Source organism: Notothenia rossii (genome assembly GCF_949606895.1).
Source record: "Notothenia rossii genome assembly, chromosome: 10".
NCBI classification, from domain to species: Eukaryota; Metazoa; Chordata; class Actinopteri; order Perciformes; family Nototheniidae; genus Notothenia; species Notothenia rossii.
Window position 1 is genome coordinate 53,900,693 of NC_136908.1, and position 26,468 is coordinate 53,927,160.

The 26,468-nt window shown below is 40.4% G+C and overlaps 2 protein-coding genes across 5 annotated transcripts; both read right to left on the reverse strand.

Moving 5' to 3' along the window:
* Positions 1-371: 371 nt before the first annotated feature.
* On the reverse strand, positions 372-11,696 carry ldhba (lactate dehydrogenase Ba). The gene is made up of 8 exons (XM_079652889.1): positions 11,539-11,696; positions 6,338-6,474; positions 5,122-5,239; positions 4,854-5,027; positions 3,877-4,050; positions 3,220-3,337; positions 2,156-2,279; positions 372-1,200 (listed from the first exon to the last, which is right to left on the reverse strand). Exons 2-8 carry the CDS (start codon positions 6,464-6,466, stop codon positions 1,033-1,035), a joined length of 1,005 nt encoding a protein of 334 aa, XP_079509015.1. The 5' UTR covers positions 6,467-6,474; positions 11,539-11,696; the 3' UTR covers positions 372-1,032.
* Positions 11,697-19,544: 7,848 nt separating this feature from the next.
* On the reverse strand, positions 19,545-26,468 carry slc25a3a (solute carrier family 25 member 3a). Of its 4 annotated transcripts, XM_079653405.1 has the most exons (9): positions 26,319-26,467; positions 25,701-25,867; positions 24,563-24,687; positions 23,017-23,196; positions 21,949-22,130; positions 20,793-20,965; positions 20,446-20,556; positions 19,823-20,015; positions 19,545-19,694 (listed from the first exon to the last, which is right to left on the reverse strand). In XM_079653405.1, exons 2-8 carry the CDS (start codon positions 25,840-25,842, stop codon positions 19,855-19,857), a joined length of 1,074 nt encoding a protein of 357 aa, XP_079509531.1. In that variant the 5' UTR covers positions 25,843-25,867; positions 26,319-26,467; the 3' UTR covers positions 19,545-19,694; positions 19,823-19,854. The 4 variants fall into 4 exon arrangements, with proteins under 4 accessions (XP_079509531.1, XP_079509532.1, XP_079509533.1 ...); XM_079653406.1 differs by having other exon boundaries at positions 19,545-20,015; positions 25,701-25,855; positions 26,319-26,468; XM_079653407.1 differs by lacking the exon at positions 24,563-24,687 and adding an exon at positions 23,556-23,671 and having other exon boundaries at positions 19,545-20,015.

A 26,468-nucleotide genomic window follows, 5' to 3' on the forward strand; every position in this document is an offset into this window, starting at 1 on the left:
ATAACATCTGATAACCTCATCTTTTAACTCTTTGATACTTGAATGGCATTGGTTACAGAAATTGATCCTAAAGCTGGGAAGTAACTCTATAAAGGATTGATTGATATAATATCCCTATATGCATTCATTACTGTTGTTCTAAGCATAAATACGTTTATAATAAGCGTTTCTGTTGGAATGGACCTAATATTTTAAACATTATATGTGGTAAGAAATTGACGATTATTTGTTTAATCCATGTGATTTTATAGAAGCAAAATATGTTTTCTTGTAACCGATTTATTCTCTGCACAGTTGTGCCTATTTTTATAATGAGTAAATTATTAATATCCTCAATGGCTGCATTATTAACAAAGGTACAAAAATAAAACAGACACACTTCTTTTCTTTAGGTTCAAATGTATTACGTTAAACACAGGGTCAGACAGTAAAACCAAAAAACTTGTGCTGGACATCCCCACCCCTCCCCCGCTGCTCCATCTCTCTTTGCTAACACTGAGGAAACAGGGTGGACGAAAACCCACTTTTACATTTACAATGTCACAATTTCATTTCGGTAGGGTACCATTTTAAGACAAAGGTGCAAGGAAATAGGCGTCCTTTTGGATATTTGCGGTCTTTCATTAGAGGTTTATGGTCTTTCTCTTAGTGATTTCCTGCAGGGGGCTAAAGGAACAACCGTACGTGAGGGTACAAGGAGAGACTTCTTAGGGTTGTGCTTTATCCTACTCCAAACTGTTAACAGAGTACAGTAACACAGGTTGTTTTACATCTCTTAACACAGAAACAACTTCAGCTTAACTACTGGGGAGGAAATCTGTTCATTTAAAGGAGCATACCAGTGTTTTCTTTTACTTAAAATGGATTGACAGGAAGTCGATGACATTTCGCAGCACTGATGAAAACAGTTAAATCACGCTGTATGATGAAAAACACTTGTATTCTCCTTCAAAATAAGAGATAGAGTCTAATGGGGTTATATGTGCGTATCAGCAGGCTTCTGCATCAAGGGTTTTGAGTGTGTGTATGTGTTCAGACGTCCTTCAGGTCCTTCTGGATGCCCCACAGTGTGTCGGCGCTGTTCCTCAGCTGGCCCACCTCGGCGTCGGTCAGAGTCATGTTGATCACGCTGCTCACACCGCTGCTGTTCAGCACGCAGGGCAGAGACAGGAAGACCTCCTCCCCAATACCATACATGTCCTGAAAACACACACACACACAGACACACACACACACACACACACACACACACACACACACACACACACACACACACACACACACACACACACACACACACACACACACACACACACACACACACACACACACACACACACACACACACACACACACACACATATACACAGAGTTAGGGTAGGGAGCATACATTGTGGGGAAATGGTGAAGTCAGTATACAAAGCACCCTGCAGTGAATGACACATGCAAGCTAAAAGACAGCTGTTTAAGAAAAATCATTCAATTTTACAAGAGATAAGGAGTTCATTATTATCATAATTATTTACAAAATATTTGTAATTATAAAAAAATTTTTGTACATTTAAATGTTTTATTTTACCTTTTTATTGCACATTCTTACTTTAACTGCTTGTGTTTATATACCTATTTTAATTTGTTTTTATTTATTTTCCTTCATTCTAAAATAGAACAACAATCACAAAAGCCCAAGTCCCCCTGATATATATAAATACATAACTCTGAGTATGATTGCTTTAGAATAAGAGATCTAAAAGTATTATAATAATAATTTGTTTCATGTGAATTGTTTTATATAACATGGGATTTTAGTATTTTTCAAAATTATACAAATTGGACAATCTCAGTGAGAACTATTAAAAATAGCGAGGAGCAAAGATGAAGGTTGTGATCATTTGCTACAAGTCCAAAAAACGACCAAGTAGGGTCCTGAAGACCCCATATCACTTGTACATTGTAATACCATTAGTGGCAAATAAGTTACGTAATAAGTACTGTGTTAAGGCATAGTATTATCTGAAATTATTTGGAAATTAAGGCCTTGTGTAAAACGTGCAATGTGAAATTAACAATTAACAAATTACAACAAAACAATGGTGGCTAATACTTTAGCCAATAATCCCATGTTTTGAGTGTGTGTATGTCCTGTGTGTCTGACCTTGACCATGGTGGAGACGGGATGGACGCGGCTCATGTTCTTGATGATGCTCTCAGTCAGGTCGGCCACACTGAGACCGATGGCCCAGTTAGTGTAGCCCTTCAGCTTGATCACCTCGTAGGCACTGGAAACAAAGCAACACACGCTCAACATCGATACAGTAACCCTCTCAAAAGTGTACGATCTGACTAGAACTTGTAAAGAACTGACACCTAATGGATGTCAAATCTATTTCATTATGCAAACATAATTCTCTATTTTTGTAGATATCATACAACACAGTCTATTGTAATTGTATTGCAAAAATATGTTGTGCATTATATTCTGTAAGTAACTACATTACAATGTGTAATTTCATGACTAAAGCATATATACCATTTTGTACTTGCTTGTAAGCGCTTTGAGCACCAGGAAAAGCGCTTTATAAATGTAAAGTATTATTAATATTAGCACGTCTTATTATAAGTAGACTGTAACTACCTAGATGGCCCAATACTAATCAATTGGTTATGCCATCATAAGATTGAATTATAAAGAGTCATGTCTGCTAACATAACCAGCTTATTACAATAGCTGTCTTTGATGCCAGGCTGTATCGACTGAAGCTGGCACTAACACATCGTGGTTAGAGGTTACATTCCCCCTGGGGCCACTTTATCCAAAAAGGGAATCACTCATGGCCTCAGATAACAGAAGCACTAACAGCTCTGCCGCTGATAGACATGATAAACAATGCAAAAACAATTCATTATCAAGTACATGATAGCACTTAACAGCAGATTTAATTATTTGTAAACAAATTAAATGTTTTGGTTTCATGATTTATCGTCATTGTTCATTGTAAAAAAACGACAGACACTTCATATATGTGTCTATCATCTTAACACCAGGATAATTCTAACAAATCACAAACACAGAAAGGACGTTTTTTTGTTTTTTTAACAGAGAAGACAATTGATGAGATTTGCCAGGTCTTCTTGATAAATTAAGTTTTCTGAAACTCAAACCTAATTTGGTTTTGCTATCTGTTCACGCTCACCCACATTTCCTCACACACTCCCTACCTGTCAACTACAGCCTTGTGCGTGGCCTTCCACTGCTCACTGTCATCATCAGTGCCAATCTCAGGGTTCAGCTTCTGCAGGTTGACTCCTGCCACGTTAGCACCGCTCCATACAGGCACTGAAAAAACAACGACACATAAAGTCAATACTGATCTATGTTTCAGGTCGAATTACATTCACCATATCTTTTAGAAAAAGATCAGGATACATGTATTTATTATCCTTGCAAGAATGGAAGTAGTCATCACATACAGAGCATATGGTACAACTAGTTCCCCGATCCTTCAGATGCTGATATAGAGGGTGTTATACAGTCACGAGATGCAGGAATACCGGTTCAAAGCAGTATACAATGTTTTTTTAGATTAGCTCCGGTCAGAAATGATCATGCTTGTCATATGTCTATCTCCATAGAGGCTGAATCATCATGTTAATCGTTGTCACAAAGCTATCATATGCCTAAAACAGTGTGTCCTGATGCTCTTCCAGGTAATCATACATCCTATTACATACACAGCCACGTAGGGCCTTTGTTATCATGTGCTACTCTGATATTAGAAGAGTACATTCATTATTTTCCCAACAATATCCGACAAATATTCCTATGATTGTTAACTGACAGTAAATAATGGAGTGTGTTCCCCGTGTTGTACCCACCGCTGGTGTCTCCGTGCTCGCCCAGCACCCAGCCGTTGAAGGAGCTGGCGTGGATGCCCAGGCGCTCGGCCATCAGGAAGCGGAAGCGGGCCGAGTCCAGGTTGGTGCCGCTGCCAATGACGCGGTGCTTAGGCAGACCGCTCAGCTTCCAGGTCACGTAGGTCAGCACGTCCACTGTGGAAGGAGGGTGGAGTTATAGATATGCAGTATATTAAAAAAAATGGCTGCCGAATGAGAAGCGACTATGCCAACAGTGTGGAGGAACTGCTGTGGAAACAGAGAAGCACTTTCTCATACAATGCCCAAAGTTCAAACCTGTACGGAAACAATTCTTACCAAAATGCTATAATAGGGCAGCCTCAGTTATTTGAAAAAGAAAAACTACAAATATTACTAGGAAGGGAAAGCTGTCAAAACATGAGAGAATCAGACCGACCTGCTACACCAGGTCTCACATCTCACGTCTTTTATAATTATTTTCTTATATAATATGAAATGACAATCAGCATCATCCTGCAGAATCATCAATAACCAAGCTTAACTTTTTCTATCGTTCTGTGTTTTTTTAAATACATTTTCTAGTTTATGTTCAAAAACGACATATTGTTTTCCATGAAAAGAAAAGTATTCTTGCATTTGTTAAAAATGTTCATGCACTCAAAAATACATTCCCAATGTATATGTATGTACAGTATAGATGTCGCAATTGTATAAATCAAATGATGGTCATCCTAATAAAGCTATTTGAATGGAATTGATATGTAATATACTTAGTAAACATTACACATGCACACAACCGCGATGTCATGAACCCAGTTTTTTGTTGGTTTTCTGTTTGGTCACATTTGTTTTGGATCGTCTTGCTTTGTCTAGATATGCCTTAAATGTTAGTCTCTATGTGAACAAGTCTTCTGCAAATAGATCCAACCCAGCTCCTCTCCCCTTGACGCCCAGAGATGATCATGTATCGTACTCACCAGGATTGGAGACCACCACCAGGGTGCAGTTGGGGCTGTACTTGACGATCTGGGGGATGATGGACTTGAACACGTTGACGTTCCTCTGGACCAGGTTCAGGCGGCTCTCGCCTTCCTGCTGCCGAACGCCGGCCGTCACCACCACCAGGCGAGAGTTAGCCGTCACCGCGTAGTCTGGAGGAAGGGGAGAGAAAGGGAATCTGATGAAGAGATATCCAGGGATGTTTCTTTTAAAGTGCAGATGTTTGGCAGCAGCAGGTAAAATGACCTGTGTCAGCCACTATCTTGGAGGTCTTGAGGAAGAGGCTGCCGTGCTGCAGGTCCATCATCTCCCCCTTCAGACGATCCTTCATCACATCCACCAGAGCCAGCTCATCACACAGGTCCTGTAGAGAGGGGGGGGGGGGGGGGGGTGGAGGAGGAGGAGGAGGAGGAAGAGGGGGGGGGGAGAGGGAGTAGATGGGAGGATGCGCAGGAAGATGATTATTAAGGAGAGAAGCTAGGGCCATCTCACTTTTAACTTGGCAAGCATCTATCCTTTTTATTCAACAGGGTTTACATTTGATTTTAATATCATTAGTTTTGATGGTAAAGATGCCTTGTATTACTTCAACTTTCGTTTTTGAATTTTAATATTAATCGTCAACACAAATAGGAAGACATTTTCATTCATAATCCTCAACTTCACAGTTCTACACTTTGTGACTCACATCTAGAACAATTGCTTGGCAGGAAACATCTACTGGAAAATAGAAATACTGTATAATTCATACAATTTATTTAAAAGAAATACCCCATTAGAAAATTCATAATGGCTCATATAAACATACTTTTTCTCCTTGCAGTCATTTATATATGAACATATGGGCAAACATATATACTCATACTAGGTAATTGTGATTTATTATCTGCTTTTCATATACATAAAAACAAAATGCACTGATATGTAACCAAATATTCCTGTGTGTATTACTAACATGAAAAGATATGCATATTACATATGTGATTTTAATATGCTCATACCTTATAGGTATCATTATAATACAAAATAAATATACATAATGTAGAAAAGGTGCGTAAACTATAATGTAACTCATGCAGGCATGGTTCCTTGTGTTTTTTCATTGCATTTACTTTTATTTAATCAAATATGAATATCTAATATTTGGGGATATAGTCAGTGGATAACACATTTAGGATTTAAACAGCAACAAGAGTTTGAATCCACTCACAGCCAAATTAATGTTAGGACAATATATCAGCATTTACAGCCCAAAATATATATCTGTATACCTGTGAAGACATATTAAACATCCATTACAACTGCCATGTATGCTGTGTTTAAAAGTAAATGGCAATACACTGTGACTTCTGTAAAATAAATTGCAATTTACACATATGCCAATGAATCATATTTTTCTAATGGTGCTTTACTATTGTTCTTATATGAGTAAACCCATTGTGACGGGGTGGTTGTGTCTTACCCGCAGCAGGATGCTGATGGCGCAGGCCATGCCCACCTGGCCCACCCCCACGACGGTCACCTTGTTCCTCGGGGGCTCAGCAGGGGTGCTGGCCAGAGGGCTAATCAGCTTCTGGAGGACTGAGGACATGATGGCAGCTGCAGGGGACACAGAGAAGACATGTCCATCAGCTGAGACACACCTCTAATACGACAAGCACAATGTAGAGCAGGATTGTACCGTAATAATGAAAGGAAAATTAGTCAGCATTTACATTTGAGGTTCCCTTGTCGCATTCGTACCTAATAGTCCGTGTTCTGGTGCGCACCTGACTACAGTTTGTTACATTGTTTCATTTTTCAGAAGGTTTGGTTTGCGTTCACATGGGCAAAACTCAAACGGACTATAAACTTTAAACACAAGTCATGTACACGGAAATGCTGTTCAACCATTGGTCAGACATTACGGGGGTAAAAACGCAAATCCCGGCTATTTCTACCGGAGCCTCCGCCATGGAGCATCGGCAATTTCGGCAGGTTATTCTCATGCTGCTGTTAATCTGGAAATCAACAGACACTAGCGGCCCGGGCATATATATCATCAGACAACGTCCGTTAAAAAACATTATAACACATATAATAAGAGACGTTCTGCAGTAAGGAGGGGCGTTTCACCGACGACAGGTGTTCTTACTTTTATGTAGCTGACGGAGAATTGTTACTTTACACGTCACTGTTCAAAACTTCATTCTGCTTCACTCTTTAACTAAACAACCGCGAGATTCGCTAAAGATATTTGAAGATATCTGCGTTCTTGTGACACGTAAATACTGCGCTTCCTATGTTTTGGTGCGGACTGCGTTCACACCAGCAATGAACCGCTCCAGAGTTCGCAAGCAAGCGCTCCTTGACCAACTATTTTAGCGGACCAGAGTCCGGTTGTTTAATTCACTTAAGAGGTCTCGGACTGTGTTCACACCGACCCAAATGAACCGCACCAAGCGGCTAAACGCACCAGGGTTCGATTCAACCGGACTATACAAGGCAGGTGTGAACGTACATGTTCTTCTTCTGTGTTTTGCTTATAAATGCCCGAAATAAGGTCTGTCATTCATACCATCTAAAGAGATGTCAATGTTTTATTCTACGACATAAAATATATCAGTAAATGTAATACATTTTTCGCGTATTGTATTTATAACCATATAAAATAAAGGAATATGCCAGGATATACCAAGATTTGTAGACATAACCAGCGCCATTTATGCCACATTTGTGCCACATTTGTGCAATAAATTAGTCAAACATTATCTCAACACTCACATTTTCAACATTAATTTTCCGCAATTGTTCTGTATTTCTACAGTAGTTTTGAATCAATCCGAGTGAAAATAATGGCAAATAAAGTTCCAAATGCAACAAATACTACTTTGAATAACAAAACACAAGCAGTAAGAACACTCAAAGCCCATGTTAAGGTAAGACCCGAGTCTACAAACACTTACAGGAAGATGAGCGGATGGGCACCAAGAAGCGAGACATTGAGACGAGAGGAGCTTAGATCAACAACTGACTACTGACAACCACCCAGTGAGCATTATAAATACTGAAGTGTTATCAGGGTTTCACAATTATTATTCTCTTGACTCTCAGTAACAACATCATCATCATTTCCCAGTATGAATTAGCGCCATGCTAATCTGAACATTACAAGTGTATTAATTATCATTATCAATTTATACACCAGAGTCCTTGCCATTTGTATAACATTGACAGTAGCTATCATTTCTGAAGCTGTCATCCTCTAATACATACTGGTTGACACTTATCACAAGAATATGGTGTTCCTCGTGGATTACCTGATGTCTCACGAGGCCTGATAAAACCACTATACCAAAACTGGAAATGGGTAGGTTTCTATTTCTGATCATTTTAGAGTGCCTTAACATTATCATGTGTTATATCTGCACTTATATCCAAAGCAACTTCAATACACTTCCATACTGTAGACACGTTAAAAATCTTGCCTAAGGACACTTTGTGACATTAGGGTATGAGGATCGAACTATTGATAGCCAATGTATAGACACCTATTTATACCATGAGACACAGCTGTCCTTTAGTATCTTTTACTGAGGATAAAGAGTGTTTGACATGATATGTTAATGTGTTTATGATTATAAGAGAAGGGAGACGTTGTATTATAGCTTGTAATATAGCTTGTCTAAATTGTCTAAGCTTGTCTAAATTATTATTTCTATAGGGCTTGGCATTATTATGTATATTATTTATGTATGCATAAGTTATCTTATATTGATTGTATTTTGTTTATTTCTCTTGTAGGAAAAACCACACACAGACAAATATCTGTATGTCTGCCTAAATAAGTAAAGAAGTCAAGCCTCATCTTAGCTCCTTATTTCCTTTATTGTGGACCTTTGACCTTAAGTGGTGTTTTGGCCGACACACCTGGGTGAACCTAGTGATAGACACAAAGTGCCCACACTGAGTTACCTCTAATTATCCACTACAGTGACTGTGGCTGAATCTACTGAATCTATTTGAAACGCGGGGGTTTATACGTACACAATCAACAATCACTGTGTTAAAGTCACTAGTAACAACTAAGTGCAAGCTGCAGTCAGTAAGTATTATCATTTGGAATTCTGTAGAGAGACAGAAGCTGCGATAAATCATATAAAGAAATTCTAGATAATCATTTAACTTTAATTGCCACAAACAAACAAAGTTTTCCTCAACATTTCCTCTCAGGCAGTTTTTGTCCCCAAGATGAGTAATTTAACCTTTTCTAATGTAATTCCTTGAAAGGCTTGGATAAGTGCCAGGTGTTTCTAAGAAAAGGATAGCACTGCTTCAAGGGATGATAGAAAGTTCAAATTAGCAAAAGACAATGGTTTTTACTTTCAGTTATCATTGTGACAAGTGATAACTGTAATGGCTATAAATGATGACAATGGTGGTTAGATCAGTTTTCTATAAGCCTCACTTTCACTACACAATTCTGTCTTCCACTAATATCAGGGGAATCAATCACTTATGGATAAGTGATTGATTGGTCTTGGAGGAGGGAGTTCCAGAGCTTCAGGGCTGCCACAGAGAAGGCTCTGTCACCGAAGCTCCGGAGTTTGGCCTTGGGGATAGAAAGCAAACCAGCTGAGGTGGATCTGAGGGACCGGGGTGGTTGGTAGAGGATGAGGAGGTCAGTGAGGTAGGGGGCAGATGGTGGAGGGCTTTGTAAGTGAGGACCAGGAGTTTGTAATGGATGCGGTGAGAGACGGGGAGCCAGTGGAGTTCTTTGAGGACCGGGGTGATGTGATGCCATGATTTGATGTGGGTGAGGAGTCTGGCGGCTGCGTTCTGGACACGCTGGATTTGGAGCCTATGAGGAGTTCAGTTTTATTGCTTTTGAGTTTGAGGAAGTTATGTTGCATCCAGGATTTTATTGTACTTTACAGCAGCATACATACTTGTTGTGAAATACAAATTATGTGCAATATTTATATATGCTGTTAATAACTGTGCAATATATCTCCAAAACTGATGTGTATTTAGCAAATTGTGTAATTGTTTTTATTTTGTATCTTTAATAAAACTTGTTATGCATGCTTCTTAGTTAATATTAAGCTGTCTTTGGCTCTTTTCTGCTGTAACAAATGTAAAGGTCCCCTCTGTGGGACGAATAAAGGTATCTGATTCTGATTTGTGTGAACCAGTCCAGTTTCAAGCTCATTCAGTGTTGAACTTCCTCCTAGACACCACTGCTTATGTTCCGCTGATAGGTTTACAAATCAACAGGAAATTGACCCTTTTTATGGGAAAGGTCAAATTTACACCACCGTATGTAGGAAGCCCAGGGACTGAGACTTTTTGTTTAAATAACTGAACTGAGATTCATAAATCACGTTGACCTTATTGTGCATAACTCCGTCATCATGTGGGCCGTCACAACAGAAAGATTTCAAATCGCATCAATGTCACCAAGCAGGACAAAAGGAGGAGCTGCTCACAAAGACAGGACATAGTGTAGGCTACAACTAAAACAAGGTCACAATACAACTGTTTTGAGAAGATGTTATTAGATTTAAAACATAACTATGCAAAAACACAAAGATTTATAAAGGTCCCGAGGCCTTATTTTAGGAATAAGTGACCTTAGCTATCAGTAAGAAGAACAAAGCCCTGTGATGTCATATTGGCACAGGCTGAAATTTATATAACAGGTCTCATGAAGGATGACACTTGAAAAAGAGGAACAAGGGGAGTTGGTTGGTGGGTCTAAAACACCTCGTCGCTCTTTTTTTGGGCTTTCCAGCAATCCGGCACTTATTGGAGAGACAATAGAGCTACTGAACCACACAATGCCTCATTTAAGCCTCCAAAAAAATCACTTATATAATCGGGTCACCAGCTGTATTGCTGGGTGAATGGGTTCTGCCAACACAGCCCGTTATATATTCATTTTAGTAATGTACATGCCGGTTTGTTCCTTTATTTACTGTAATTTTAGCGTAATTGGGGTTGAGTTACAGTCTGGCCTCGGCCCTCGATTTTGGTGAAAGTGAGTAGACTGCCTACTCCGTTTGAACGAAAGCTTCAAATATAATTAATACAGTGTTATATAATACTGAATCCGAGAGGGAAAGAGTTCAAGCTCATTGTGAGTTCTCTGCGATGGTGCTTCCAGTCATTGTAATATTTAAATACAAATACAGGACTATCAACCCTGTAAAAAGTCAGGTGCACAGCGCGGCTGCAGGCAATGTGATCGCAAATACGTCATCGTTAACGTGATGGAATGTAAAATAAAATCTCAATAATGTGTTTTAAAGTATTATATTACTGGTCGAGATCAATGAGAGCTGGCTACAGCACATTAAATGCACCCCGAACACTTGATATTAAAATTGCATTAGAGGCGTCCACATAAGGCAAGAAGGGAAATTATTCAAAAATAATAACAATAGTCCGACGCAAAATAATGATGAAACTTTCCTTGCATCGTGTTTGAAATTGTTACTTTACATTTCGGTTAACATCGCATGCATTGAAAATGGTTCCCTGAAGCCGGTGTTTCAACTGTGAGCATCCATTGATTGCTGCTGGAGAGTGAAGCACGCGACCCTGTGACGCAAGCACCGACCCCACAACGATTATATGTATATATATATATATTTATAAAGTAATGAGAATAGGCCTACTTACGTTTTTACAGTCTGTTATCCGTTATCTGGTCAGAGAGGCGGGGAGATGGCTAGTGGAGTTAACCGGGTTGCAGTGAGGAGGAGAAGGAGGAGGAGGGGGGGGGGGGGGAGGAGGATGTGACCTTGATGCGTTCACATGTGTTTCAAACAGCTACCATCAGAAAAGGGTGTAGGTCATCCTTTTAGACCTCTTCTGGAGGTATGATGTTCCTAATACTTGGTAAAGTCAACAAAATAGATCAATAAACCTGAAAGCATCCATGCATGAAAGCTCATTCAAAAGAAATCCACCCAAAATATAAACCTTAATTCATAAATGTTTTAGGTGTAAATGCCAACATATTGTTAAATGCGCTCATGTATTTAGAACTCATAAATCGAGGACAGTATTTCTTCTTTCTCAGCTGGAGCAGCAAAAAACTATTTAATTATACATTTTATTGAGTTTTTTGTGTTTTTGTGTATGATACTGACGACCGGCAGTAATGGAGTGTAACACATTTCAGAGGGAAATGTTCTACTTTACATTTGCAGCAAAATTAATACGGTTCTCTAATGTATTTTTACATCCTGACAAACCACACAAATTATTATCAAACTAACATAATATATAATAATATAACACTAACAGCGGCCATGTTGCCTCCTTTAACTGTGTATACTTTAAGTTTTTAAAGATGATAAATATGCACTACTAAAGGAATAGTTGCTGATAAATCCATGTGAACATGCTGTTCTCTGCTGATGCTGCATATGTCACATGATGATGATGGTGGTGGTGACACAGGCTGGCAGCCAATAGGATGTAGCCGTTGTGCCTTTCTCTTTCTCCAACAGGGTGAAGATGGGGCTTAAAGGCCCCCACCCAGCTGCACAAGGGGCCATTGTGTGTGTGTGTGTGTGTGTGTGTGTGTGTGTGTGTGTGTGTGTGTGTGTGTGTGTGTGTGTGTGTGTGTGTGTGTGTGTGTGTGTGTGTGTGTGTGTGTGTGTGTGTGTGTGTGTGTGCGTGTGTGTGCGTGTGCGTATGTGTGTGTGTGTGAGGGCTAGAAAGACCGTTGGGTGAGGAGAGGATTAGATGGCTAGTGAAGGAAGGCGGGGCTTATAGGCTGTTGCATATCTACACAAAGAGGGAGGCACACGATTTGTGTGCAAATCGAGGGGTCCGACACTCCTGTGTACTAAATGCAGAGCTTTCCATAGAAGCGATAGGCTTGATCAGTAGTGTGTGAACTCATTTAGCAAAATCTCAGCAGAAGTGTTCAAGCTGCCCAACTGTTGTTTGGGAACAGTTCTGCCAGCTAACATAACGGGTAGCAATTGTGTGTGTATTTCGTTAGACTGTTAGAACGTGGAACTATTCTAAACTGCGTAGCACTGCAGTCGGCTCTGGTGTCTGAGTGGGTTGCCATAATATAATCTGTGAGTACATTTGAATATGTTCGTTTAAAAAACAAAGTAAAAAGACATATTATGAATAGAAAAATGTTTTTTTTTTAGCTGACACTGCTTTTTTTATTTTGTTTGTTTTCATGCAAACAGTCAGGTAAGCATTATATGTTAACCTCCTGTGACCTCAAATGTGTACTTTAAAGCAAGGTCACCAACAGTGTGAATGCACACGGTGAGACTGTCATAGACAAAATCACAAACAGGTCAGATTACATAATGAAGGTAATTCTGTTGTATGTGTGCCAAAAGGTAGATTACAACAAGTCAGTCATTGCAGTTAATACTGCAAATATGGATATGAAATGGACCGTGCGCGCCAATGTTCACACTTTGACCGACATTATGAAAGGTTGGCCTGCTGACCTGCAGAGACCACCAATCATAAATCAGGAGGTGGACAAAAGCAGCAATTGTGTTTTTGTCAGTCAGGGATTACATTTTGCAGGCTGAGGGGCCAAGAAGAACAATTCCCTCACTATTTACTACCATTTATTATAAAAACTTAAGTTTTTAGTTAATGGCTCAGTACAATCTTCTTTAGTTATTGCACCCTGAAAATGATATCGAGTTAAACTACTATGGGGCCCCACTGCTAAAATGAACCTCTGGCGTAAACAGTTTTTGGTATACCACCTGGCCCCTGATTTACTGTTGTTTCATTGAACCCATTATTTTATTTTTTTAAGTATTCCACACATGAGCACTATAATGATATTAGGTCTAATAGGTCTTAAAACTAGATTGGAACACAGACAAGACAACATACGGCGCAGGGGTTCCCAAACTTTTTCAGCATGAGACCCAAAACAGAAATGTTGTGGTCCTAAGGGACCCAAGCTAAAAAATGTCATGATTTTCCATAATATCTACAGTTATAAACAAAGAATGCAACACACCATGAATTTAAAATGTAAATGAAAATATGTATTTAATTATAAAAGTGCATCGCAGCAATTTAGGTTTCTCACCATAAGAACCTTCCCTTTGAGCTTGCCCAGAAAAAATAAGGATCAAAGCAGAAAGACGAAACATGGGACGTGCAGTCAAGTATACAGTACAAATCATATTTTAATTCTAAAATTATCAAAAGTGCAATATTAAGTTTGTCGCTAGCTCAAAAAACTATGTCCACACCATTTTAAACTATTTTAAATGAACAAAGAACAAACATGTTGTAAACAGAAAGGGACAAAACACTAACTATAGGAAGTGCAGTCAAGTGTATACAGTACATCGAAGGTGAAACCACATTTAAATTCTAAGAAGTGCAACATTAAGTTTGTCACTAGATCAAAAACTATGTACACACATTTTTTAAACACTTTTAAATGAACAGAGCTGTTTTAAAACATTCTGAGAGAGAGACAAAGAAACTCCAACACTTGGCAACCGGTTAACTTTCTTTTTGTGGAGGCTGACTTGATAGGATGCCCTCAGTGCCCCTCTGTTCCCTTTGAATGCCTAAAAAATAACAGAGAAGATATTATCATTAACAATGCTGGGTGATTTTTAACACCAGCCGGCGTACGCTGTATACCCAATGTGGACCTGGCAACCGCATTTATAGCGCATTACATTACATGTTACTTGTTAGACGCTTTTATCCAAAGCGACTTACATACTCAATACTGTGGGGAATCCCCACAGAGGGATTTTGACAGGGTTGTTGCACAAAAGATCCAAGCGCGCACAGAAGAAATCTGAGAGCAGACATTTCACGAGCGCACAAAAACAGCCTGAGTGCGAGGAGAAGGTTTTAAGCTGGAACACAGGAAACCTGTAAGCAGAAATATATCTGAGTACAAGCGTACAGTTTGAGCAGAAGCAGAGCAAATGTAAACGCAAGCAGGCACTATTTGAGTGTGAGGAGAGGGTTTGAGGGAAATAAATACATATTCTGAACGTGAAATCAATAAAGTATGCTCTCAAATTTGCATGCTCTTGAATAAAGATAGGGAATAACCCCCATATGTATTCCTATGTGCATCACACTGCAGCAGTCACGTCCGTGCGGCTGATACTTTCTCTCGCTTTCCTTCTCATACTGCCGGTCACTTTCCCTCTAATCTACCTGTGGCTATTTTTTATCTGTTTTTTTCCCGGCCGTTTTAAAAACATTTCAGGCTCGTAAAAGTTGAAACACCGCTCTATGCCGCTGCAGAATGTAGCTGGCGGTCCGCTCCGGGGCTCAGTCAGCATTTCATCCAACTTTGCATTAACGAAACAATTTCACAACAGACCCTGACAAACTCACAAACACACAAAACAAATGATTAAAATTAGTGACTTACTTTTCCGCCGTCAAAACACTGCTTCTTGAAAGAATCTTTCTTTTTTCTTTCTTCATTCTTTGCAGATGAAAAAATCCTTCGATTTGTCCCGATGCAGAGGATGTTTTGTTTGGAGATGCCGGTCCAATTTATTCATTTTCAAGCTTTTGTTACTGAGCACCTCTCCACATAAAACACACTGAGGTTGCTCCTCTCCATTTCTAACAGCTTTTGTGAAGCCAACGTTTCAAAACTCCTCTTTGTATCATCTTTTTGCCATCATGTACTATCGGGATTAATCAACAGACAATAAACAGACAGAGCGAAAACTTTCGCGGGGGACACGTCAGAGCTGATACAAATACTATCTTTTATTTTTAGTTTATTTGTATTTAGAAAATTAAATCATTCAATATACAATGCTATATTGCATAATTTCATTTTCAAAATAAAAAATAAAATAAAAAAATTATAATCTTTTTTAATTTGCAACGCAACCATCAGCTCTGACGCTGTGTGTGTGTAGCAATGCATTTAACTGCGACCCAATCAAAACGGGTCCGCGACCCAAAATGGGTCGCGACCCTGAGTTTGGGTCGCGACCCTGAGTTTGGGAAAGGCTGGGCTAAAGGGTAAGAGATGCTTACAGAGTGGAGGAAAGGAGAAAAAAACCAATTAGGAATATATGCTTCATATGAATATTGAATATGTCCTTCATACATTGGCATCTGTCATATTAAAAGCCTCTGGGAGTCTGGAGGTCAAAGATAAGATGAAGAATTTGTTGATGTTCCCAACTTCTGTGATACATCCAATTGTTGTGCCTCCTTTCTAGTGGTGAAAGAAGTACTAAGATGCTAAGATTAAACAATACCAGTGTGTACAAATCCAGCAATGGAAGTTATACTACAGTAAAAGTTCCTATAGTATTACCATCAAAGTCTACTTAAAGTACTCATTAGTGCGAAATCGCCCATTTGGTTTTAAATGTGTAGAAGTTGCTGAAATATTCTATTATTTATACTTATCACATTAGTTTAAAAAAACGGTGCTCGTTCAGAAACGAGATAACCGATCTCACGAGCTCCATCAATATTTTCAGTTAGTGAGCTCAGTATGTTAGCACAGTAACGCTTGATGGCTCAGCATTATCGTTATAGCTCACGGTAACAGTAGGCCTTAGGTAAATCCACATAATAATGATTTAACTATAATTTCAATTGTGGTTATTCGTTAATGGTTTTGGTCAGGGACAGGCTTCGACCTTGAACTGTTAGGGTCAGGATATTGGTCAGGGCATGGTATCTAACCCAAAACATGGGCCACTGGCTAATTATAGCGCTTAAATGCTACTATGGGGTTTGCCATGAAAAGCAGCTGGATTCCTAATAATCCCTGGTCCTTTAGTAGCCAGCTGTAGCTGCTGCCTGCTCTAAATGTTATGCAACTAAATCTAGTCACGTCACGGATGGCAATACGTCACATGACCTATATTTTACACCTCATTGCCTGACTAATGCTCTACTGTTTATTTGTTGTGGAAGTACAATTTAGTTGCTTATCTTTGTCATCAAAACTGTAAGCTGAAATGACATGGAATGCATCTACAGTATTTGCATCTGTTGGTTTTAATTACACACATTTGTATGCATTGAGACAACCTCAATCTGCTCCATGCTACAAAGTGTGGTCTGAACATGTAAGATAAAAGTGTTTGTAGGCTTTTTCCTCGTACATAGTCAGAAGCAGGATTCGCTTGTTAAAAAATGCAATGCCCCATTATGGTAGCTGCTAAAAAGTGAATTCAGTCATGACCATAATACCCTGCAAAATAGAGATTGTTGTTAGAATTAAATTAGTTGTGCCTGGGAAGCGAGCAAAAGTCCTATTCATGGGGGTTGTGGATGTGTAATATGGCAAAGTGTGATGGAAACAGAGGTGGAATGAGACCTGATTAAGCCTGACTCTCCCTGGTGGAGCTTACACTTCCATCAGCAGTGAGAAATGCTGGAGATGGGGCCCTAAAAAGACCCCAGGTAATGTTGAAGCTGTGTTGAAGTCAGTAGCACGAGAACGATGCTAACGGAGCAAATCTGGACTACACATATTTACAGGTTATCACTAAATGTGTCAATTACTGCTGTGGTGAGACACAGAGCAGATGTGAAATTCAACCGTCATATTCCTCAGTGCTGATGTTTTATTCAATGACACAGCGATGACATTACAAACACATAAATGGAATCCATTTCCCATGACCCCTTGCAACCTCACCCTGGCAGGCGCAAACACACGCATCTAGGTGCATCCTGTTGAAAAAAAGACAGCACTATGTTTCCTGTGTACAACCTGCCTATTTTAGAGTAACTAAAATGGATTTAATGACAGCTGCGGTACATCCAAAGTGTGTGTGTGTGAGAGGGATTGCTGTGACCTGGGCCACTCAAAGACCCATTAGGTGATGCAGATGTGCAGCAGCAGGTAATACTGCTCACTTTCCTCCCTCCACATGTGATACATTATGCCACACACACACACACACACACACACACACACACACACACACACACACACACACACACACACACACACACCATCTAATCCAGTTTAAAATACAGTGCGCTGTTTTTGGATGACCCTCTATCCATTACATTTTACCAAGAGCTCCACTGACTAACAGCCTCATAGGGATAGGCAGTTTAAAATATAAACTGGAAGATAAATTGAATGTAAATCAAAAAAAGTATTGGAATTTAGCAACGCCACGTCATTTATTTGTGGAAGTTAAGACATTTTTTATTTTATTTCTGTACCGACTGATTAGTCTAGAGACACATTTCAGTGAGATAATGAATGCAGGACAGCTTTTTAAATATTGCCCCCTTGTGAAATGATATGAACACTACATGTTCAAACAGTGGTGTTAGTGTGCACTCTAGTGGTAGAAAAGAATACAAGAGGCTCTCTAAGCAGCATATTGTCACTGCAGTTTGCGTGATATTTAACAAAGTTAGGCCAATATAAGAAACTATGTGACACTTAAGAAATCCCATTACCCAGATGTCCACTTAAATGACCGTAGCATACACCCTTTGAATGTGTTCATACATTGAAAAAGCACAATGTAAAATGCAGATTTTAGAAGATGGCAAGCTTGAAAACAAGGACAAACTGCTAGATTTCAAAGAAAAGGATAAGCATTGCAAATGTGTTAAAGGAAATGCGCTCCAAGTGTCTTAGACCCCGATGATGCACACATTGCATTTTGAAACTGAATGAAAATGGGGCAGGCTTGATAGTAGCATTTCCATGCAAATGAAGAAAAGCCATAGAATATATGTGACCGGCTCCATCGAAATCAGTCGCATTGACCCAAAGACACATTTTGAGTTGTATACACTGCTGGAAAGAGGAGATTCCTAGCTTTCTAATGAAATCAGGATTGTTGTTGTACTCCAAATATTAAGCGAAATATGTCACATTATATAATGAATATCACCGAGTCATCATTTTGAGAAAAAGGCCTTCAAAGTTTCCTCTTCTCTGGAATCCATCGATCTGATTGATTATTAGCGGAGCAAATGATCAAAGTAGTACGGAGGGAAAATATTTTTTTTTGGATTGCTGGTCTGGGGGAAGCTCGCGAGTGTGTGTATTTTTGCGTTTGTGTGTATTGTGTTTGTTTCCCGGGGAAAACACTCACGAGAAACACCGGCTGTTGTTATGCCTGCTGTGACGTTAAATTACTCCGTTCTCCGCTTGTAATTATGCCGTCACAAGCTTCAAAGCTGTATTTATCATCTGAATTTGCCGAAACAAGTTTAATATTCTGAAAGCCAAGACTTTGTTTAAACAAAATTAGACTAAAACAAACTGTAACGGACCCTGCCGTGTTATTTATGATTACTCTACGCCTTACATCCATGTCAGCAGGAGGGAGGGGGGGCGACGCTGCGGAAGAGCAGAGTGGCGAGCCGTCATCTTCCCTTTACAAGCTTTAAACATTTATTCATCTGTGATTTTGGAAATAAAAGCTTCATATACTGAAAGCCAAGACTTTGTTTATTTCTAATCAAACAAAAACACACAAAGCAAATACATGATTATTTTTAAATGAGCCGTTGCGACTTCCGACTGTTTGATAGAGCGGGTCATATATTTGTGGTACTCAAAAATATTTAATTAGAAACAGTTTTATAACCTTAATTATTCCATAAAAAGGCTCGTTATTCGGCGGAACAGTAATATGCAACACATTTGCATAGAAAAGAAGAAAGACAGCCAAGGGTTTTCCAGGGAATTAAATTCTTTTATTAGAATGAGAACAATCTTCTAATGACAGGAATTGATAAAACCAGATGGTGTTTCTGCAGAGGATTGTGTCCGTCCGACTCACGGTAAATCAGAAGCGACAGTTCCATCTTCTCCTTGTTGATTTCTGTTTTTAAATATACATCATTAGCAGCCCTGTGCAGAGCAGCAGGCGGGAAACATAAATATAGAAAACTGCTGTGTGCACTGTGGAAGTTGGGCGGGGGGGGGGGGGGGGGGGTTTAGATGTGTCACCTGCGGCTCAGTGGCGGAATAAAGTGGGGGGGTTACTCTGTGAGGCCAAGCTTCTTCTTCAGAGACTCTGGCATCTCGGGGGGGGCGGGGCGGGGCAGGCGGAAGTAGACCTTGACGGAGTCGTAGATGAACCACTGCAGGGCGGTCAGAGTACCGATCATGATGATACGGGCAACCAGACCCTTCCACACACCTGGAGACACACAATACAAGATTGATGAATCCATACATCATGCTGTATGAGACCAATATCTAAACACTGATATACAGAATACTCTTTAATATACCAATCTACTAAACAAGTGTACTTTATACAAACATTTTATTTTAAACAAAGCATATCATTCATCTAGTTTAAGATGAGCAGAGTGTCCGTCCACCAGGCTAGCGTCACTGGGGGCTCCCTGTCTGTAGAGGACAGGGCTGCCAGTGCTGCAGTTGGGCTGGGGGACAGGTAGACTGTTCTCACACGCCAATGACTCAAGCACCTCCAACTGTACAGCCAGAAAGCTGCCGAGGGGCTCCGTTCAGAGCCCCTCCAGAGGTGGATCTAAGGAGCGTGTTGACAAAAGCCTCATGTAACACTAAGCTAGTTCTGGTACATGTGTGACGGGGATACATACCTTTGGGTCCCAGCTTCTTGAGGACCTGGGTAGCGGTGCTGCCTGACTCCTTGTTCAGTACAGACACCACAGAGTCAGCAGGGTGGGACACGATGGCACAGAACACACCAGCTGCACGAGCAAAAAGAAACACATCAGAGAACAGTCTGTAGATCAGCTGCAGTATCAATGTACTAGAATTATACAAGACTGATATCAATGTAAATACCTAGAAATTCAAGACAAAATATTCTTATATACCCAAAATTTGTTTGAAACAACTTATTTGTTACCGTTTCATTAACTAGACAGACATTGGTTTTTCTAGCTTACAAAGCATTATGATGGGTTTGTGATGCGTTACTCACCAATATAACCGGCAACGAAGGTGACCACCAGCTGTTCAGATTTGGTGCACTCGCTACGGGGCTTGGGGACAGCGTGCTTGTAGAGCAACTCCACGGTGCGCTCGAAGCAGGAGAACTTCATCATGGTGTAGGGGATCTGCCTCATCCAGAGGGGAACCACACCCTTATAGAAACTATAGGAAGTGGGAGATGTGTGACAAACTGTGTTAACATGTGATCGGTGGATTCTCCTTGCGGTTCAAACCCATACGTGTTGAGTTTGTCTGGTTTAGCAGAAAGGAAAACAAAGACTGATATTGGAGAACATTCACCAGTACACTGCAGTGATTGGCTGGTTCACTATTACTCATTTTCTTTAGCTGGCAGGATGACGCATGATTAAGTCGCAAAATCTCATCTGAGGACATTTTTAATTACTTTAATTAATTTAAGTACATGGCTCAGCTATGAGAAACTACGGCGTCATGCTCCCCGAATCGGTGCTTTTTCAATTACTAGCTTTAAGGTTTTTATTTTATTCTACACATGTTGGACCTGTGTTGCCAGCACAGAATTGTGTCTTAATCACAAATACTCGTGAAGAGTATTATACCTTCAGTTTGTTCCAAAAATTTAAAAAACGTTTATTTGGCAAGTGAATGTTTATAAATCTGGAAACAGTTTTTAAGTGCAAATCTTACAGATTTGTTCACTTTTTACTCACCTCTTTTACGCAGAGACAAACTGAACAGTTTACATTTCACAGTTTTTCAGTCAGGCTCCCTAACCCTGATTCACATGTTGATATTCAAAATAACCACACACACATGAATGCTTTCTAGTTTTGTGCAGTAACAATAAAGAGTGTCCGTCCACCAGGCTAGCATCACTGGGGGCTCCCTGTCTGTAGAGGACAGGGCTGCCAGTGCTGCAGTTGGGCTGGGGGACAGGTAGACTGTTCTCACACGCCAATGACTCAAGCACCTCCAACTGTACAGCCAGAAAGCTGCCGAGGGGCTCCGTTCAGAGCCCCTCCAGAGGTGGATCTAAGGAGCGTGTTGTCAATAATTAAAGCCCTAATAAAACACCCTATATTGGAATAACTTGGCAGCCATTCAACCTCACTGACAGTGACTGATAAAAAAATGGATTACGGAGAAAAAGTTGGTGCACTTACGCCCAGACGCCCTCCTCTGCGTACATCTTGGGGACACACTCTCTGAGGGTGTTGGCGTAGCCTGGCTTGGTTTGAATGCGAACTTTAACAGCCTCCATGGGAGCCAGAGCAATGTCTGCAAAGAACTCTGCGCTGGCTGAGGCCGCCAGGTACAGCGATGTCCTCCACAGGTAGGTGTTCTCCTGTTTGGTGTGAACACAAAAATAATGGCCAGACAGATCAGAACACAGACACCCTGCAAAATTCCCATCCTTCACTCAAGCGCAGAAAAAAAGAAGATTGCCACAAAAAGTAAATGCTCATTTTTTGGGTGAAACATCCTTATAGCAGCTAAATACACTAACAGCCACCGTCCTGCTACCTTGGAAGTTATTCCATTTAACAGGCTTTTTGTCATGCTGTATGGAGAGGGGTATCAAACACTAGTATACAGAACACTCTTTAATATACCAATCTACTTAACATAGTGTACTTTATACATACATTTTATTCAAACAACTAAAGCATTTCATTCATCTAGTTTAAGATGAGCAGAGTGTCCGTCCACCAGGCAAGCATCACTGGGGGCTCCCTGTCTGTAGAGGACAGGGCTGCCAGTGCTGCAGTTGGGCTGGGGGACAGGTAGACTGTTCTCACACGCCAATGACTCAAGCACCTCCAACTGTACAGCCAGAAAGCTGCCGAGGGGCTCCGTTCAGAGCCCCTCCAGAGGTGGATCTAAGGAGCGTGTTGACCAAAGCCTCATGTAACACTAAGCTAGTTCTGGTACATGTGTGACCAGGTTACAGACCTTTGGGTCCCAGCAGAACATTCAAATACATGTACGTGGTGCTAAACAGCCGTAAGCGTATTTAAAGAATATAGGAAGCATACTTTTGCATGTGCAAGTAGCAAATATCAACGTACATGTTTGCACTTTTTATATGAAACATACATTTGGTGATAAACTATACAATGCCATGGTTTGTCACAATAGGTCCTTTGAATCACAAATACAAACAAAGTAGAATCTGTTTCTTCTTTGACAGAGTGGAGGTGTGTGTTGTTGAAAGCTGTATCTGGACTCACCTCTCCCAACAAGTCACTGTAGAAGACCTTAAACACTTCATAGAAGCCAAACTTGCAGAGTCCCTGCATGGAGTAGCCGATGAAGGTGGGGGCCCAGCCCTTTGCCAGTCCCCTGACACCATCTTCCCTCACTGTCAATCTGAAGCCATTACCGATGCTCTTGAACTTTTCTGGGTCCACCTGAGAAGGAGAATCCAAAGTGATGAAGCATGTCATCATGGTGGGCAATTCTTGGATCTGGAGTTTGACGCTGTTTAAGATTATAAGATAGGAAGTAATTGATATGGACCAAAACACAAGTTACAAATAACAGTTTTACTTGTATGTGTCAAGTGCTTGGACACTTGAAACTACATTAGCAAAAAATATATATCATGGTTTGGAAATCCATCATTAGGACCTATGAATTAAGCAATGCCAAGAAAAGTATGTGATAAGTGAATGTATACCATTTAACAATGTTGTGCACAACTAGTGCTTTACTGAAATACATGAAGCCAATGGGCTGAGCTGCTGCTACGTGTTGTTTCTGTACACACCTGCAGGCGACACTTGACAAGGTCGAGGGGCACCATTGCTGTGTGTGTTAGGCCGCAGCTCAGGATACCCCCAAAACCACACAGGGCATAGTACTTTGAGGAGCCAAACACGACGTCTGTGGAAGGGAGGGGGGACACATGCATGCAACATGCAGCACATGATCAAGATCAACACCAAACCAGAGCCACAAAATGGAAGAGTTTTCAATGTAAAATAAGAATTAAGTGACAGGACTCTTCCATTGTGTGATGCTCTGCCACCAACATGCCACCATGTATTAAAATCACTCACCAAAGTTGATTAAAATCATTGAAAACGAGTGATTGCAGTTTGAACTTTCATGGACCACAGTAGTGTTTTGTTTATTTACTACAACTGAATGCTTACCTTTTCTAAAGCAAACGAAAGGTTTCTAGATTTGTTAGCCACTGATTTCACTTAGTTTATAAAAAAAATAATTAGGCTATATAGTATCATATCACCAGTATGGTCCTATAAATCTATAAATATGGAAAATAACAGATTACAAAGGCATCCTAATCATCATAATGCCTGTCTGATCAAATGTCCTTTTGACTGTCATCATTTCCCCCAAAGAACAAGTTAATCAGTCACTGTCTTAAACTGTGACGGGCAATATCTGCATTCAGATTCTCTGAATTTCTCTTTGCATTCAGACCACCAGGTTAAAGAGTACAGTCTGCACACACAATGACATTTTCTCCTTCATGTCTGGCACTCTTGACCTTCACAACTCCTCTACTGTTGACTCAGTGGGGGCTGCTCGGGAACAACACCGGTACAAAATCATGCAATCATGTTAAGATCACTCCAACACATTAGGATCATGGGAATCAATGCACGATGATAAAAAAAAAAGCTTCACCACATTTGGGCCGAAGGCATTTCTTCCATGCAGATTGGTGCATTTTCAAAAAGACAAACAGCCATGGGGGGGATGACGCGTGACGTTAAAAAAACAGGGCACCGAGTCACAAGGACAGACCTGCAATCTGCATTTGATCAGATCGAGTGGAACGACAGCTGTGTGCGTGGTGCCACAGCTCAGAATCCCACCAAAGCCGCACAGGAGGAAATACTTCTGAGAGCCGAACTCAACCTCTTCTCCCTCTGAAGAAACACAGGTTTAACCTTAATAACAGAACACCTCAGGGTTTGGAAAGGATGGTATTGTCTTTGAGCGTAGAACTGACATTAGAGATAACTGGTTTAAGAGTTATGTTATATGCCTTCAATAAAGCTGGATGTCAAACAAGCTAAAAGCTGTATTAGGAAGACATTTTTTGGCCAGTCTCGCCCTTCTGCAACAGGTTTAGACTTGACTACCAATTATTTAGTCTGTACACAAAGCCCATAACAAAAACTATTTAAATGAATCACTGTTATAAACCAGTAATTGCTATTAGGATAAAAGTCAAGCGTATTAATACAATGGACAGATAATGAAGAAAAGAGCATATGTACATGGACATCAATCTTCAAGCTGTTGCTTTTAAACAATAAATGTTTGATATGCACCTTTAGAGCCCAACTTCAAAGCATCCTTTAACAATGGTTGGCCATTGACTGCCTAAACAAGTGAAGGTGAATTAACCCAATACTTGTTGCTGAAGCCCGTTGGGGATTTGGAAACGTGTTAGCTGAAACCTTGTAGACCTAAAAGGACAGAGTTGATTTTATGATGTTATGTTTGGTATGGATTTAACAACCAGTCATAAATATATCAAGCTAGGACAATTTGTTCTTGTCAACCGCTATGTAGCACAGGGGTCACACGTATTTCTCGAATACTTTACAATTTAAATCACCGATGCGCCCCTGAAAAAGTGCATGCACTATCTGCACGATACGTCAAATACACTTTGCTTCAATCCAAAAGCAAGATCCCACTTTGTCCTTCCTTGTCCTCCACACGCAGCAAAGGCCTAGGAGCTAACTGCCTCAACACATCCTTCAACATTAACAACAATACAAGAGTTGCAACAATAACCTGCAACATGCACAAAGGCAATAATGCTATATAAAAGTTGCTACTCTGAATCACGCAAAGAAGTAGGCCGCATCGGGGCTAATCTGGTCGGCTAAGCTATCGCAGCTAACGCGGATTCTGCCGCGGGGTTTACCGTCAGAGGTGGCTGCTGCTGCCAGTGTGCGGGTCCTCTGTCCATGGAGGCTCTGTTTGGGTTCTTCCACTTTCTGGATGTTGAACAGGGGTGAGCTGAAAGGGTTGCCCCGGGCCAGCTGCGTCAGTGCGGTGGGGTACATGGTGGTGTCCTGCCTGCTGGCGGAGCTGCAATGAGCTACAAGTTAGCTGTGCTTCCTAAAGCTAATGGTAGATGAAACTGGAAACATATCGACACCTGAACCGAGGGATATCACGTGCTGGTTAGCTTAGCGGACAGGAAATGCTTAATTTAGCTCATTGAATTAACAGAGGGAATACTACAGGTACATAAAGGTTAACATCAATACATGCTTCTGTAACGCGCATGTAAAAATCTCACGGGTGTCTTAAAAGTCAAGTAATTTAGCATGGCTCTCTTCCCTTTCTAGCATAGCTGATGCTAAAACGCATGCTAAGCTAACTTGACCGCTCCAAGGTTGAAGCTCTCTAAGCAGAAAAAAGTGACAGTTGCATAAACAAAACAACGCTAAAATAAGTGACGGTTTTGTTAAATGCATACTCCATAAATAAGTTGAAATGTCATATGCACTTATTTTAGATGAATAATTGCACTCACTCTTTCAGTATCTTAAGATGGCGACTCCTCTTAGTTGCAACCGGCGACTCCGAGAGAACGAGTGACCTCGTTTTAAACCGATTTTTCCTTTCGTGACGTCAACTTCAACCTTGGGCGGGTTCGTCCGCTACTCTGTCCAATAAGGAAAGG

Excerpts from the sequence above, each read along its gene's own strand:
- ldhba (XM_079652889.1), bottom strand. The coding sequence starts at position 6,466 with ATGTCCTCAGTCCTCCAGAAGCTGATTAGCCCTCTGGCCAGCACCCCT. Across the intron at positions 5,240-6,337 it reads CCATCAGCATCCTGCTGCGG|GACCTGTGTGATGAGCTGGC; the intron begins GTAAGACACAAC and ends CCCTCTCTACAG. Across the intron at positions 1,201-2,155 it reads CCGTCTCCACCATGGTCAAG|GACATGTATGGTATTGGGGA; the intron begins GTCAGACACACA and ends GTGTGTTTTCAG.
- slc25a3a (XM_079653406.1), bottom strand. The coding sequence starts at position 25,842 with ATGTACCCCACCGCACTGACGCAGCTGGCCCGGGGCAACCCTTTCAGC. Across the intron at positions 23,197-24,562 it reads TGATCAAATGCAGATTGCAG|GTGGACCCAGAAAAGTTCAA; the intron begins GTCTGTCCTTGT and ends TCTCCTTCTCAG. Across the intron at positions 20,966-21,948 it reads GCAGAGGAGGGCGTCTGGGC|TTTCTATAAGGGTGTGGTTC; the intron begins GTAAGTGCACCA and ends CACTTCCTATAG.